The sequence below is a fragment of the Lepidothrix coronata genome, unplaced genomic scaffold, assembly GCF_001604755.1.
Source record: "Lepidothrix coronata isolate B3197 unplaced genomic scaffold, Lepidothrix_coronata-1.0 Scaffold207, whole genome shotgun sequence".
In the NCBI taxonomy this organism is placed as follows: Eukaryota; Metazoa; Chordata; class Aves; order Passeriformes; family Pipridae; genus Lepidothrix; species Lepidothrix coronata.
In genome coordinates, this window is record NW_016690387.1 from 88,141 (window position 1) to 104,484 (window position 16,344).

Sequence of the window (16,344 nt, forward strand, 5' to 3'; positions counted from 1 at the left end):
CATTTAAGATTACAACAGGGCTAAAAGTGCAAATATTGCTAAATATTTCTCTTAACATTAGAGTACTTTCAAGAAATGAGAGAAAAGGAATCAGTTGAAGTAAATGTCTGAGGAGGAGAAAGCATATCAGGAAGCAGGAGAGAGATCAGATTGTATCTCCCAATATCTCTTCTCAGAGACAATGAAAGAAGCATACCTTCATGAACAAGACAAGCATGAAGAGACTGCTGTTAACTTAGAGTACCCATAGGAAGCAATTAAACCAAGACTGGGTTCCTTAGAAGCAACTGAAATGAAAAAAATTGCCAATGACTCAGGGGTATAAAAGAGCAGAAACATCAGGATGATAGAAAACTTCCATAAGTCCCAAATCAAAAACCTACAACATGCTTCCAAGAACTCAGTTTCTTTAAACCCTCAGGATTGGTGACTAGAAAGTTCTGAACTGGGCGTGAGCAAGCCATGAGACACAGGTTCTCCAGTTGGCACCAGGTAGTCTGTTAATATTTTGAATGAAGAACTGCAGAATCAGAATAAAAGCTATAGAGACATCAGTGGTGGGCTGAGGTCATGGGACCAGGAGATCAGAAATTCCTGATCCAGACAAGTGTTAGCAGGGCAATGATGCTGCCTGCAGCTTGATCTTGTGCAGCCTTCCCAAGAGACAATAACTTGGAGAAATAGAAGAATGAGCTGAGGACGAATAGCAAGCCTGGACAAAAAAAAAAAAAAATCATCTCTGGGGTAGAAAGACAAATCTGAGATAAGTCCATGGAAATTGCACTGAGGGTGTAGGATTCCTTCCATTGAAATCAGCTCATTTTGAGTGGCTGGATTTATCCACTAGAATATTCAGAGATTTTTTTTGTGAAATTTCTGTCTGTTTTGAAAGTTGCTGATGCTTTGTGTGAGATACTGGTATCTCTTAGTGGTTTCGAGGAGTTACATGCTTCTGCTGGGGTTTATATAAAATACGAGAAAGATACTTGGCCTTTCTTTTATTCATGCAGTTTAGAACTCCATAGTTAAATTCTCCCTCCTCATCTTGACTTTGAGAATTGCATGTGGCCCACATTATCTCCTATAGAGTGCCATGATGAAACTGGCAGCTGACTTAGTCCAGTCCCAGGACAACTAAACAGTGTGGACAATGCATCACTCCTCTGGCTCCATTTCATACTAACAGTCCCAGTTTGTCAGAGCCAGTTTGGATTATACCATTCTCTGATTCCATGATTATAAAATAGCTATCTGACATAAGAACTTTGCCAGGCTCCCACTTTTTGCATTTAATTTTCATGTTTCACTCACAACACTTGCTATGAGTTGTCAGTCCTCGGTTGTCTGCAGGTTTCCTTAACAACAGTATTTCTTACATAGTCTTGATGGATCTACATTTGAATCTGTCAGTTCTTTTTTAGACAGGAGCACTTCTGGAGCTGGGCTGCTATCTATAAGTTCATATATTTCAAAGGTACTTCCCAAAAGAGATGGCATATGCCAGGTACATGGATAGCTCATTTAGTAGAATACGCCAAAACCAGTTTTTGATGTCCTCATTAGTGAATATTTTGCTCTACATAAATTTGGTACATACCACTTCAACCACTAAGTGCTGTTTTTCAGTAGTAATGGACTCATGTAGAATTTACTCTCTATCTACATTCAGAAAGACTGATTTTTGAGAGCTCTTCCACGCTATTTCAGCAGTCTATACTCAATGAAGTCTGCTGCAGAAGCTGAGGATGAAGTGTGAAGGCTGAAGCAAAGCTGGAAAGGAGTAAATCTCTTTGGGTATTATTTTATTTTATTTTATTTCCCTATTATTTTTTTTCATTTTTTAGGAAACACTTTTCTACTACCTTTTCCATTATTTTTTTTTTCCCAGAACAAACACATCTGTCAGCTTATAGTAATCAATGGAAACAATACAGCTGTTTAGCAAAAACAGATATAAAGAAACTGAACTATTTTGGTGCATCTGTGTTTAGCAAAGAACCTGACTAATAAACAGAAAGAAGGTAGTAAGATGTCTAACTAGTGCTAGAGAGCTGCTTTCTATTTTTTTTGATAGACAATAATATTGCTTCCATTTTTTTTTAACAAGCAGATAAATTGTTATTTCTGCTTTAGAAATTTTAAAATGAGTAGACTATGAATTCAGTGGGATTTCCTCCTGTTGGATTGTACCCTATGACATGTCTCTGTTTGGTGTTGGTTCCGAGAGGTTTTTTTAGTGGCCTCTTTAAATTTGAGTATTGCTATTCCCTCCACCTTTTTGAAACATGCAGACCTTTCCTTCCCCTGCATACTTTGGCTGTTTACCTTCTAAGTTTGAGGGACAATGGTTTTTTAAATGCTATAACATGCAAACTATGTCCATCCCAGGGAGCATTTTTTTCCAGTGTGAGATGCTGTGAGAATATATCTCAGTCAATGTCGATCTGTTTCTTGTCTGCAATGTAGATAAGATTGCTGGATAAGAGAGAAATTAAGTCACTTACAGAAATGGATTTGCCACTGTAAACTACGCAGTCAGGCCATATTCATATCAGAGACAGAATATATTACAAGGCAACACACAACCTTATGCAAAACACAGCCTTCCTCATCCACAGGCAGGAGCAGCACTTCGGTCTTAATCTTAAAAATGCGATGTTAAAGACAGGATGCACGGGGTAATGATAGAAAAAGACGGCATTATTCAAGTGTCATTAAACATCAGAAATAATAAAATAAAAATTGGATCCATGAGTAATGAGAAAGTATGCCTTGCTTTACTGGCATCACAGATTAAATATTCTAGAATCAAAGCATGTTTCTGTAAGTACTTGAATTTTGTTTTGTGTTCAGATTATCTCACATGACCAAACGCTATCATCTGTTTCTTATTTGTAACACGTGAGATAGACACATGCATCTGAAACAGTCATCCTCAATTCCCTTTATAGTCAGTCATGCAGAATATATAGTTTTAGGGTATACCTAGGTATACCTGACTTATTTGAAACATCTACAGTGGAATTACATGAATTACACCCTAGAAAAGCTTATTTCTGCCCAGGGACTATAAAAGGAGACATGACGACTAGCACAGGTATAGTAACCTGAATTATAGGTGTATATTTAGTCACATAAATTCCCCTTTCTTATAAATTTACAAAAAAAAAAAAGGAAACCAAACACAAGTTGTAACCTTAAAACTGTTCTCATATTTGTGTTAAGCTATGATTTAGCCATCTCTTAGGTAGAATAGGTTTGACTCATACACTCTATTTTTTCACTTCTTTTGCATCCCTCAAATAAGTGAGCTTTTTTTTTTTTTTTTTTTAAATTTCAGAGTGTCAGAACCTTCCATTAAGGTATAGTCATTTTTTCTGATGTACAAGAATTTCTGATAGCAAACTTGCATTTGCTCTGTATCATCCCATTAAGTTAAATGACTCTGCAGTACTTCCTAAGAGTTGCTTTAGTCTTGGTCATTGTTTTACCATGAACAAAACATGCTCTCTTCCTCTTCCTTGCATTCTCTAAAGCAACCAACCACTTCCCGCCCCAGCAACAGAAGGTTAAATGTTACTGCATTTGGACCTAGTGTATGTGTCAGCTGTACCTCAGTGTTTGGCCTGAGAAAAGACCAGATGGTGTAGATTTACACTGCTTTTATCGAGTGTTGAGCTCATTGTAGTATCTCCTACCTGCCACAGTGATGTGTAGAAAACAACCACAGCTCAGTTAATGTACCAGAACTTGTTAAACTGTCATGTTGGTCAAGTTGTTTTGATCATGAATCAATGCTCTAAGAAGAAATACTCTTGAGAGAGAGCAATTATCCTCATGAGCTTGAGTATGTTGCTGCTATGGGGTTTTTTGCTACTGTTTTTTGCTACTGTCCTGCACCAATTGCTGAAATATCTATTTTGCTGTCTATTATTGCTCAGGCTTGTTCAGCATACTGGATTTCACACTCCACTTCTCTCTGAAGACTCGTGTTCTAAATTGTTTTCCTCTAGAGGGGGATTAGTGTGCCTTTTTCTAAATAAAATTCCACCTTTTGGGGTTACACTAACCCTTTATATTCTTTTTTGACTATGCAATTCTCCCTAATTTGTCAACTGCTTCAGAAAAAAAAAGTTGCTTACTCCACTGTTCCAGATTCTTAATGGATGTTAGGTAAAAACAGATTTAATACCAACAAATACAGCACCTCTGCAACAATTAAATTTCTCCAAGTTTATATACTACAGTGATTCCAATTTACTTATCACTCTTAATTTGGTTTCATTCCAAAGAAATGTCAGATTCTGTCTCTTATAAACCATTCTTTTACATATATATATGAAAAATACTTTATTGACAATGTGCATCTATAGATATTTTAATCACCTTATGTTTATTACTTCTGTATGTGATAAAATGTTACTATATTCCTTTTCCTAAGGATTTGTAGGTTTCATAATGACAAACATTTGGCATATGCAAACACTAAGGCTTCATTTCCCAACTTCTACTCTTCAGAAGTAAAGTAGTTAGTATTTTGACATAGAATCCTTTCTTTTTTTTTCTTTTGAAGCACAGAGTCATGCACATTAAGTGACATATGAATGCTTTTAGAGAAACAAAGATCTTTAATTAAAAAAATCCAATCATTATTCACATGAGGTAATAATAAATTATGATGGATGCTCATCTCAAACCATAAAAGAAATTTTGTTTGGCTAAAATATTAAAAACTATTGAAATAACTTCTCTCTGTCAAGTTTTTAAAACTTCTTCTGTTGTTATTGCTTGTTTACAAATAAGTCTTGACTCTCCCCTTCCAGCGGTGAATATTCAAACTTACTGTGTCAGGCTGGTCAGAAAAACTAGGTTGCTAGAAACTAATTTTTTAAATCAGAGAAACAAACACCATGCATCTCTGTTGTTAAGAAAGAAAAAACCAAAGAACTGTTGTACAAAATTTTTACAATGAAGGAAAAGGAGGCAAAATGGCATATGAAAACCAGTAACCTTGTAAAGGGCTAATAGATTGCTCTGATTTTATCTACATTAATGAGTCAATCTATACAAGTATATTTAAAGCTTGCAGCACTGCTTTGGGACTACAAGAGTTTGCTGAAGACACCACACAAACTATTATGGAGTGAAAGGAACTGCCTAGTTTTATCCTTATACAGAGATGGGACCATTGACACTCAAAACACAAAAAGGAATGTACAACAAACTGCAAGATTTTGCCTAGGATACTTAATTGAAGACACACTTTTCCAAAACCAATGGTGTAACCTCCCACAACATGGAAATTAATTTCCAATCTAGCAAACAAGGATGTAGTGATTATATGTATGTCTTATGGTTTAGAACCTTTTACACACATTTTTGTAATTGTACAGACTTTCCAAACTTACCTCCTCTATGGATAATCAAAGAAGTTTCACTTCCAACAGGACATTCTTTAAGTATATCCACTACTTCTGCATGGCTCAGGTTCTGTACATTCTGCTGGTTGATCTCAACAATGAGGTCACCTTCACACAAACCAGGACATCCCTGAATGTCTAGAATTTGCTTCACCCTCTGTCCTGTAGGACTGTCTGCTATAGTGAAGCCAAAGCCCTGGGCCCCTTTCACAATGGTTAAGGTCATGAGTTCAGCTTGGGTGGCCCCAGAAGAAGCCATTGATACATTATCATCATGGGCAGGTGGTGGGAATGTGCTATCAAGCTGACTATCTGCTGGAATGGAGTGCAAGGAGTGTGGTGGTCGATCTGTTACGTCTGGAACAGACTGAGAAGTCCTAGAAATGTATTCCAAATAAGTTTCATAGTTATGTCTTCCATTTACCACTACCGGAGGCCTCTCCATTACTGCAAGGGGTGGCACCATGCTGTTGGCAGGATCTTCAGGATCAAAGGGCAAAGGGTATCCACGACATAGCACCAAGTTGACACTCTGACCAATAGGAACAGACTGGAAGAGTTTGACTACATCTGCGTGAGTATGTCCAAGGACACAAACTTCATTAATATAGACAATCACATCACCTAGAACGAGAAGAACAAACAGTGACAACATGAGACAACTTCAGTTACCGTATATGCAGTGCAATTTTTTTTGAAATGAGATAGAAGTCTACTAAAAAAATACAGTAAATTCAATCAACATACTGACTCAATAGAGACAAAAAAGTGAGGTTTGTCTGTCAGCAAATGTAATACAAGGAGACAATGACAGCACCAGTTATTTTCTGTGGAATCTCACAGCTGGAAAATTAACCTAGATAGAGGTATGCACCTTTTCCTAACATTTCTTCCTTATTTTTCCAATTTGTTTCAGTCTAGGGCACAGATTAATTTTTTTATAAGACACAATGGAAGATTATTTGGAGGGTGTGTTGTCAAGAAATACCATTGTTTGGTGAAGACTAAAAAAAAAAATAAAAATAGTAGTAAGTACTTGTGGACTTGAGAATCAAGGAATAAGGAATTGGAATGCAAGACTGTATGTATAAGCAGAAAGAAACACTTTTTGCATTGATCATGATATTGACATTTTTCTGTTAAATGTCATTACTTGCCATCAGACATTCTGAACTACTACCATCATTTCTAATTCTAGGCATGAACTACCTATCTTGCATAACATTGAGATATTTAGTGGCATTTTGTTATAGCCATGATGGTTCTATGACAATGACAGGACAAATTTTTTAGGTAGCTATAATAATTTGCTATTAGAAAAATTCAGCCAAATGCCTGAAAATCAGTTTAGTATTTCCACCTAATCTGGTCAAATAAAAACAAAATAATTCCTTTACCTCCAGATCTTGTCACATATATAGCAGAGCTACCAGTCACATCATATATGAAAGCAGAATTCTTTAACTCAACAGGCTGTTTATGGGTCTCCATATTTCTCATGCACCAACCAGCTACTGCTACTGAAAAGTTCAGAAATAAGTTCACGTTCCTTCTTGTTAGAATAGATCTCTATATTTAGAGCCATAAATATCTTTAGCTACCATTAAGGTGCATATTAAAATGAAAACAAGGGATCAGTACAAACAATATTCAGAATAGTTTGATGACCCACAATCAGTTTTCACTTTCATGAAGCAGTTTGCATCTTTATAGAAAAGGAGAGGGATGTTTGGTTAGAAAATTCTAGAAGTTAATATATTTTTCTAAGTGAAGATTTTCTTATTAACCTACCATTATCCTACCACTGTGAGATATCTGCAAAGTATACAGTTCAATAATTGACTCATCACAACACAATGCTTTTAAAACATATTTGAAAAATCATCAATAAAATGAGAATGATTAAGGGAGGATGAGGTGGTTTTCATGGAATTGCTTCAAGTTTATTTATGAAATTATGTCTTTCAAGTACTTCAATCAAAAGATCTAATCAAGCAAACTGAGGAAAAGAGCATCATCAGGATGCCAGTGCAAGGGCTGTTTCTATGAGACAGCAAAAGGCAAAGGCAAAGGCAAAGGCTGTTTCTATGTGAAAACGAAATGGTCAATTCCCACATGATCAGTCTGTCTAAGAGCCTGACAATAATTAATTGCATATGCACAAATTGTGATTCAGAGAAAGATTTCTTCAGAGGATGTCTTGGGAAAAAAATGCTAACGGAGCTCATTTAAAAGACTGTGAATATTATTCACATAAGCCTTAGGAGCTGCAAATGCTTTCTTAAATGGGCATCATAAATAGATTTCAAAACATAAGCGAAAGCAGTAAGGTCACTTCACAGGCAGTGCTGAAAGAACTCCAATGCTTTACTCTCAAGCAGCTGAAAGTAAAGCAGTTTTCAAAAGGCAACATTTAATAGAAATTAAAAATGCACTGTACAAATTATTGTGGCAATTGCTGCAATTCATTGTCATTTGTTCATGCCCTGGTATAGAAAGATCTTACCTGCATTCTCATCCCTGGCTTCCACATTAGCAGTGAGGCTGACATTGCTCACAATAGGACTGATTCTGTTGAACTGAGAACTCTTCAATGCATCCTCCTATTTCAGTAGCTTATGCCTTAACAGTAACCTTGCGACTTTTTAATCCATGCAGTCTTTATTTTCCCGAGTGCTGGCAACGCAGCTATGTGGTGGGAGGAGACCAATCTGTTTGTTCATCCTCTCTTACAATACATAAGCAGAGTGCAAAAGGAAAAATGCATTTTTTGTGTTGGGCAAGTAAAGCATTGCCTGTTTTCATCCCTTCACTTTATGTATTTGGACAAGCTTAGATATGATATAAAACTTAAGTCAGTATGGTTTTCATATATCAGAAAATCACATGAGCTAGTTGACATTACATAGGTCTCTGGTGAAAAGAAATTAGCTTTTGCAAAAGGAGTGCAGCCAGGAAATATACAGGCCAAGTAGCCCTATTCTCCAGTCACTGAACAGACAAAGCTGAGCTTTAGAAGGTCTTGGGTAAGAACTTCAAATAATAACCTTGCATTATCCCTCACAAGACTGCAGAAAATTCCTCAGCATTTCCTGAATCAATATTTTTAAAGCTCTTTGTGGTTTCTGAGGTATAACATGAATAGCATGTCTGGGTACACTCTGAAGCTGTAACTCACAGTTGAACCGTTTGGGACCCATATGCTGTACTGTCATATGGAGAATGTACAGCCAAAGGTTAAATTGTGATGAGCACAATGACATGAGTTCAACTCAAAGGAAGGAGCTACAGTGGTGTTACACTGGGAAGAAAGAGAGTTTCAGATCATGAGACAGGAAGGAGAAATAAAAGGGGTTAATTTCAGAAATCCTTCAAATTAATCTCTCGACTGTAGTTTCTCCAAACCTAACTCGTTTTTCCAGGCTGTGAGTTCCTCATTGCTGACACAGAGAGAAGTACCCAGCATTTGGTAGGAAGAGAGAGATAAGTTAAGAGAATTACAGAGCTAGTGCCATGCTAATGCAAAGTTCAAGACCTCTCTTCTTTAGTAAAACTCCCTTAAAGGTTCCTGTAGCATCTTTTCTGCCTGTTCTCTGCTGCTGCTTCTAATAATAATGGGTGCATATGGACAAGCATAATAGCGATCCACTTCGTAATTCCTGTCTGATTTTCTAAGCAAGCCATAGTCTGCCTCCAGAAATCACAGTTTCACAGTGAGTGGGTATCTTTGAAGTTATGCAGAACATTTATATTAAGCAACAAACTTTTCCTGACTTTTAGAATTAAACTTACTAAAATGACTGGAGTTTGCTTACAGAATGATTGAGGTTGGCAGGGATCTCTGGAGGTCATCTTGTCCAAACCCTGCTCAAACAAGATCCCCTAGAATCAGTTGCTGAGAATCATGTCCAGGTGGCACTGGAAAATCTCCAAAGAGGTAGACATGACACCCTCTCTGGGCAGCCTGTGCCAGTGCTTGGTCACCCTCACAGGACAAAAGTGTTTTCTGATGTTCAAAGGGAACCTCCTGTGTCTGAATGTGTGCCCATTGCCTCTTGTCTCTAAGCATTGCTAGAAAGAGCTTGGCTCCATCTTCTTTGCACAGCTACTTACGTAGATTGGTAAAATCTCCCTGAGCCTTCTCTTCTCCAGGGTAGACATCTCTACTTCAGCGTCCTTACTATCAGGTACTCTCCCCAGTTTCGTCTTCCTCACTGCCCTGTACAAACTGCACACACACCATAACAACCTTATCTTACTGTTCAGGGATAAGGGAGACCAGGAGGACTGATCTATGGAGAAAGCATCTGAATCAGACTCCCTAGCTGGAAGTGTCAGGTTTGATAGATACTCAGTAGAGCAGACAATAGACAAACTGGCCAACATCTCAAACATCTACACTGTCACAAGAGCAGATTCTTCTGTCTGGCAGCCAATGTCCAAATTCACCATTGAGTTGAAGAATGTTAAAGAATACTGACAGCAACAAAAGTTGTCAAACCATCTCAAAGTTACCTCTGCTTTACTTAAGGCTCTTGCATTTAACTGACAAATTTAGGAACATGGGTCTGGAGGGGACTTCCTGGATGGCTGAACCTGGTCCCCTGCTGTCAGATTCAACACAAAATGCTGCACTTGATGAAATTTGATGTCTTCATCACAGAGACGACCATAAAGTCCCATAATATTTCACTTATTTAACTAGTTTGTCTTGCTTATTAAGGTTTTCTGACCATTACTTATTTTGTCATGTAATGTTAATGGACTCAGTGCCTGAATGTTTGACCACAGGTTATGTTTTGTTTTCTACACATTTCAAAGCAAAAACCAGATCTATACTATCATTATCTTTTGCTGGTTTAGTGACTGGTGAAGCAATCTGTGAGCTTCAACATCTCTTAATGACAATTTCTTTTTTACATTCCTCTCTACAATAATGTTGCAGAATTAAACTTGATACCCTGGAGATTTTTCACAAGCATTAATTCTGAAAAAAAAACCTTCTTCATACTTGAAGTGTTTGATCCAGACAGAATTTGTTTTGTTGACATAACTAATTTCATCACAAATTATCCTAAAGTTTCATGTAATGTTAACAGCTATATTTCCCTACTTTCTGAAGAACCTATACTACTCAGTGACTCCAGTTATTGTTTCTGCTAAGTTTTTATTACTCCTAGATTTTCTGTATAGACATCTTGCATCTGTAGGTAAAATTCCTCCATTTTCCTACCCATGTTCCCACTATTTGTATACAGACACTTATTTCTTCTTCTTGTTTCTCGTGCACTTGGATTCCTGTCTGTACTTCAGTGAACTGAAGCGTCTGCTGGACTGCCCTTCCTATTATTACTTAGAATTCACTAAACTGAGAAGTCTGAATGCAGAGCAAAAAATACAGATTAGATCATTGTTAATTTATAATCACATTTGAAGCTTAGTAGAAATGTCTCATTTGTTTCTGAGGCATTTTTGATCATGCTCTTAGTACCAGGTTTATGTGCTTAAAATATGACAGAATGCTGTGATTTGGTGGGCGTCAGAGACAGCTCTGCTACCTCTCTGCAGCCAGCACAAGCCAATAGCAATGGAGCTCAAACCAGCCCATGTTTTGGCAAGTCAGCACAGGAAGCACCAGCTCTGCAGGACTCAGGCTGCATATTTTTTTGCTGCATTTATAGCCCATGTAAACTCTACTAATTTCTCCAGCATTACTTATTCCTACTGGCATTTCTCAACCATATACTCTAAATTCTGCATATGCAAGCTTTGCATGAGTTTCAGAACCAGGAATACATTGCTGAAGCTTTCCCTTCACCTGCTCACCCACACTCTCTGCTGTCATTACTATGTATTTCTGTCACTTCTCAGCAGTGACCTTGTCTTCTCTTTCTGCAAAGTGCTGCAAGATTGCTGGCACTGGAGCTTATTAATAATAAATTCAGAGGTGTTAGCACATTTCCAGTACTGAGATATAAAACACGGGGGTAATTCTAATAACAACAGCACCTGACTGATGGTCAGGAAAGAGGCAAAGATTTGTTAGGAATGAGCCATTTTTACATTCACACATCCATACAATTATTAGTACATTCATACAGTTACTAGTAGCAGGACAGAGAACTAGTGTGTGAGGGATCTTTCAGTTAAACACTAACAGCCAAATTATATTCTGAAATTTGGAAACCCAGCTTCTTTCCACTTGCCATACATATTAATTCAGTGTGTGAATAAATAATTTCTCTTACAAATGGGTAGAGGCATTTGTTTGGATGCAAAAGATTTCTGCATAAACAGAAATTCTCTGTTTTCTTGTACTCTGAACTGCCACAGAACCTTGTAAAACCTATTTGGCTGTAGCTGCTAAGATCTGATGGCATAACTATTAGAAACAAAAGATAAAGCCTAGGATCCTACAGGTCATGGCAGCCTGATTTATCTTTTTTTTTTTTTTTTTTTTTTAAAGGCCCTAATTTTGTTAATTACAAAATTACCCTTATTTTAAAATAAAAATTTCTGAATTATAATAACTTAAAGGAGATTGCAGTGTAAGATGACTATTGTATATTAATACTGAAATACTTAAAAGATCTGCCAAGAAAATTCATACTTATTTCTTCTAAGAAAGAACATTAAAATAACTGCTAAAGTGCACCAAGAATGTCACCTGGGGAGAAGAACATTCATACAATAACCACAGCTACTGATTGGAAGAGCTAAATTTAAAACTGACCACTTTATTATTAACTTTATAACAACTTTCTCTGATAGATAGTACTGCAACAGCCACAGTGAAATGAAAAGAGCTGCTGGGAGACATAATGCTCAGCTGTCTCTGCACTCAGAAATAGTTTTAGGACCGCTTGCTGGTATGTGAGAACAGTAAGTCCAATAAAATATCACTGCTCATACTGGCACAGAAGAACCATTTCCCAGTCTTCACCACATAGAGAAAGTTTTACTCATGTATGACAAACTCAGCAAAGCTGACAGGTAACCACTATACACAGATCCTCCTTTCACTCACTGGACTCTGAGGTTCAGGGGAAAAAATCAGTTCAACAAAAAGTATTATTTAAATCAGACAAAAAGTGAAGCCAAAATGTATTCCCAGGCATTCAGGCACTCAAATTGGCATTAGATAGACCTAGATTATCTTCTTGCTGAAACCTGAGCCACAGATGCAAACCATCTGTTTGTCACATTTGAGTCAGTAATTGTACAAAGCATCATTGTAGAAGTGGTTAACTTGGGCTAAAATCTGTTCCCATCATTGGAAGGACTGTGCACACTGGCTCCAATCTTGGCTTCAGGGGCCAACAGAAAGATGTGACACAGACACATATCTGCAACTTTACCCAAGAATCAGATCTGTTGAGTAAGCAGGTGCCATTTTTATACAAGCAATTTTTTAAAACCCATTTTAATTCTACTGTGACCCAATGCATATGCCTAATTAAAAAGCCGTCTATTCAAAATTTTTCTGCTTAACCAGCATGTATCATGTAATTACACTCAGGCAGATGTGGATTAGTAGAAAAAACTATTTCCATTTTATTTGTATTTTGCATATACTGGTAGAAGCTGTTTAAATAGAGGCATTTAACTTTTTTTGGGGAGCAAAATAAAATCCATTCCAGAAAAATCTAAAGACCTTGATTATTTGCTGATCCAGTAAACATGAAACACTGTAGATTAAAAAAAAGTAAGTAAAGCAATAGCAAAAGGATACTTAAATGAATGCTGCTCATAAAGTGGTAAAGAGTAGGCAAATTCTCTTCCTAGATAGACAGTTTTTCACTTCTTCAAGCATTCAAGAGCATAGCATGGATGTTAAAACTGCCACTTTACAAAAAAAAGTAATTATTTGAAAGATGATAAGTATTTTGAAGGCAAGACCTCATAAAAAGAAAAAGGTCTAAATTTCAAGGCAGCCTTTTATTTACGAATTATGTAAGCCTGTTCTGTCTAAGTTTTGCTTGCAGGAACTACTTGTGCATCCTGAAATGCTTGGTGTGAACGAACTGTGTGACAGAACATCAGTGGGTCTGAAGAGCGAGATAAAAAATGTATGCCATGTTTGTATAGCTATTTGGGATCACTTTGAAAGGTGTCAGTGTGTGCAGAGGCTCATACAGAAATGAAGTCCTTTTTTTTTCTTTAGAAAAAGGAGGTCAAAATTTACAACACGTTTGCTTTTGTACGCACATTTTATTTCTGTATGCAGCGCATCACATTTATCTAGGTAATGGCTCCCAGGGGGAGGAAAGTAGCCCAGCCAGCCTCCCAACAGCCTAAAGGCATAAGGGTATAGCAAAGCATGATCTAAATACCAAGCAGTCCCTGTGCCCACTTGGGAATCTTGGCAATGTGTCACCTGTCCCTGGTGGAAGACATTTTTGGCAGCATTGTGAACTGCACACCACTGCCACTGCTAAATCTTGATATAAACTGTCAGGAAGGAAAGAGGGAGAAGGATGAGGTGAGGAGCTACATGGAGCACTTACAAAGATGCTGCAGCACAGTGAAAAATGCCTTTATAGATTGAAAAAAAATATATATATATATATGTGACTGAGAGTTTTTAGTAATAGGCAGTCATGTTGTACTTGTGAACTGAGGTGGTTAATAGAGCTTTTTTCTTTCTTTGAGTAATGCTAGCACCATGAGGACAAGAATAACTAGTCATATACTAAATTAGTACCTTGTGAAAGTAACAGAACTTTGTTGGAGACTTAAAAAAAATGTGCAAAGATAGATGAGTAGGATTAGTCTCAATTTAAAGTCTATAGAGGTATAACTTGAAAGTTCATTTCTGTTTTAGAGATATTATGGTTTCCAAGGAGATTCCCTGTAACTGAAGTGGGCATTGCTGCCAGAAATGGGTCAGTTTTATAACTCTGTTATCTATTTACTAAGACCGTGATTTTCATAATTGTTGGATCAATAATCCATTTTTCTTGCTACACTTGCAAAGAGTGCTCATTCAGGCGCCTAACTTCACCAGCAGCCACTCTGAGACCGGTGCAAATCTGATTTGACTATCAGTCAGGTTATTAACTTAATTTAGAGCTAAGACTTATAGCTTTGATTTGTGGAATTTTTGTATATTCATTGTCCAGGTCCACATTCTGCTGACTGAGATCAATGTGAGCTGCCAGCACTCAGCAGCGTATTTTAGAGCCAAACCACGGATGTGGTGCTGAACGCCAGGCACCAAATCTGAAGGTGTTGCTATGATGTATTGTTCAGCAAGTTCAATTTACAATAATAATATGCATCCACATACTTCCCAAGAGAAATGTTTACAATTTCCGCTGTCCCAGATGCTGTTGTTAATGCTATAAATTCACTGCCAAACTTTATGCTGAAGAATCTGACTCCGATTAAACATCTTGTGTCCTTGTTATAACGAAATGTGTGCTCATTCACTGCTTCATCCTAGTTATTGGACCTTATACTGTCATGCCAAACCAGAAATTCAGAATATCTATATGTGCACTCATAGCTGTACACATATCTAAATCCTCAAATCTTGCTGTATCTTGAAAGTAGTCAACTGGTTTTACAAGGTCAGCACCCTTTGGAGACAGATACTTCAAAAGGAGTCTGGATTAATGCGGATTAATGCTTTTATGCAAAATTAAAGACAGGAATCATTGTATTAATAAGAAATTAAATAAATCAAAACAGTGAAATAATTTCCAACTAAATAAGTGGATTTTTACTAATAGTCTACTACATATAAATACCTCAGTGCATTTGAAATGAAGCCATTTTTGATTACCAATTCATTAACTCATGTCTCACACATATGTATAGTGTATGGTTAAAAATGTATGTACAAATGTATGGCAAAAAAAATTACCTCTACTTCAAAGAGCTTCTCACACAATTTCTATACCAAAAGATCTACCCAACAGTTTTTCAGGTATATATAAATATATTACTTGCTTTAAAATAGTATGGTAAAGAGAAATAGTGGAGTTCCTTTTGGTTCTCTCAGGCTTCACTGTATTTTTCCAGGTTAATAGAGGGTAATGTATTATCAAACTGACCTTCCTTCCAAGCAAATGTTGCCTTAATATCTCTAGAGCCTCTTTTACAGCCAAGCACTCATTTTCAAGGACAATATATTTTTATTCTTTGCAAAACAATTTAACACCTTCACTACTGAATATTTATGTTTTCTTTTCCATCTCACTTCTGAGTACTGAGTATAAACCACAAAATTCATCTTGCATAATATTTTTTTTTTGTGAGATGAAGGAGGAAAAATCAGTAACAAAATCCCACCAAGTTCCTTCTTTAAAACTGCTTTATAACACACAGAAAATTTCAGCCTTATAATAGTTAGAAAAAGGTCACTTTCCACCCTTAAAGCTTTATGGGTAAGAATCCCATTCTCCTTTTATGAGGGTTATCCAATATCCCACTAGCTATTTTTCCTCCTTGTATGGCTCATCCAACCTCTCTATTTTCTGTTTCAGTTTGTAAGCTTTCTGAGAGTAGAATTTGCAGTACTCTTCTATGGTTTATAGCACTGAGGAGTCACAATTTTGTTGTGACTTCATTTCCACTGCAGTAAATATCTGACCAATAAGAACACCATTGCAGGGTAAATACTCTATCATTTTCTAGTCCAGTGTAGGGGGTTCAGCTTGGATCCTAACACTTAGCACAAACTAAGCTGCATTAAGGATACATCAATTTCTGTTCAGATTTCACATATGAAGTGGTATTAATACTCTGTGGTGAATGAGAACATGCCGTATCTTCTGCTTTAGAAAATAATTTTCTGGACGTCTAAATTTATTAATTTGTTAATCAGTTGATGAATAAAAGTAAATTAAAATGGGCTATTATGAATGACTGTGATCCTGTATCAGACTATTTGTTCTGACTGAAAAAGCAGTCTCACAGT

At 36.8% G+C, this 16,344-nt stretch overlaps 1 protein-coding gene across 1 annotated transcript in view; it reads right to left on the reverse strand.

Moving 5' to 3' along the window:
* LOC108506145 (membrane-associated guanylate kinase, WW and PDZ domain-containing protein 2) overlaps positions 1–16,344 on the reverse strand; it is a 701,232-nt gene that overhangs the window by 86,904 nt on the left and 597,984 nt on the right. The window contains exon 10 of the mRNA XM_017832824.1: positions 5,409–6,044. Coding sequence (XP_017688313.1) covers positions 5,409–6,044 — 636 coding nt within the window. The remainder of the gene's footprint in view (positions 1–5,408; positions 6,045–16,344) is intronic.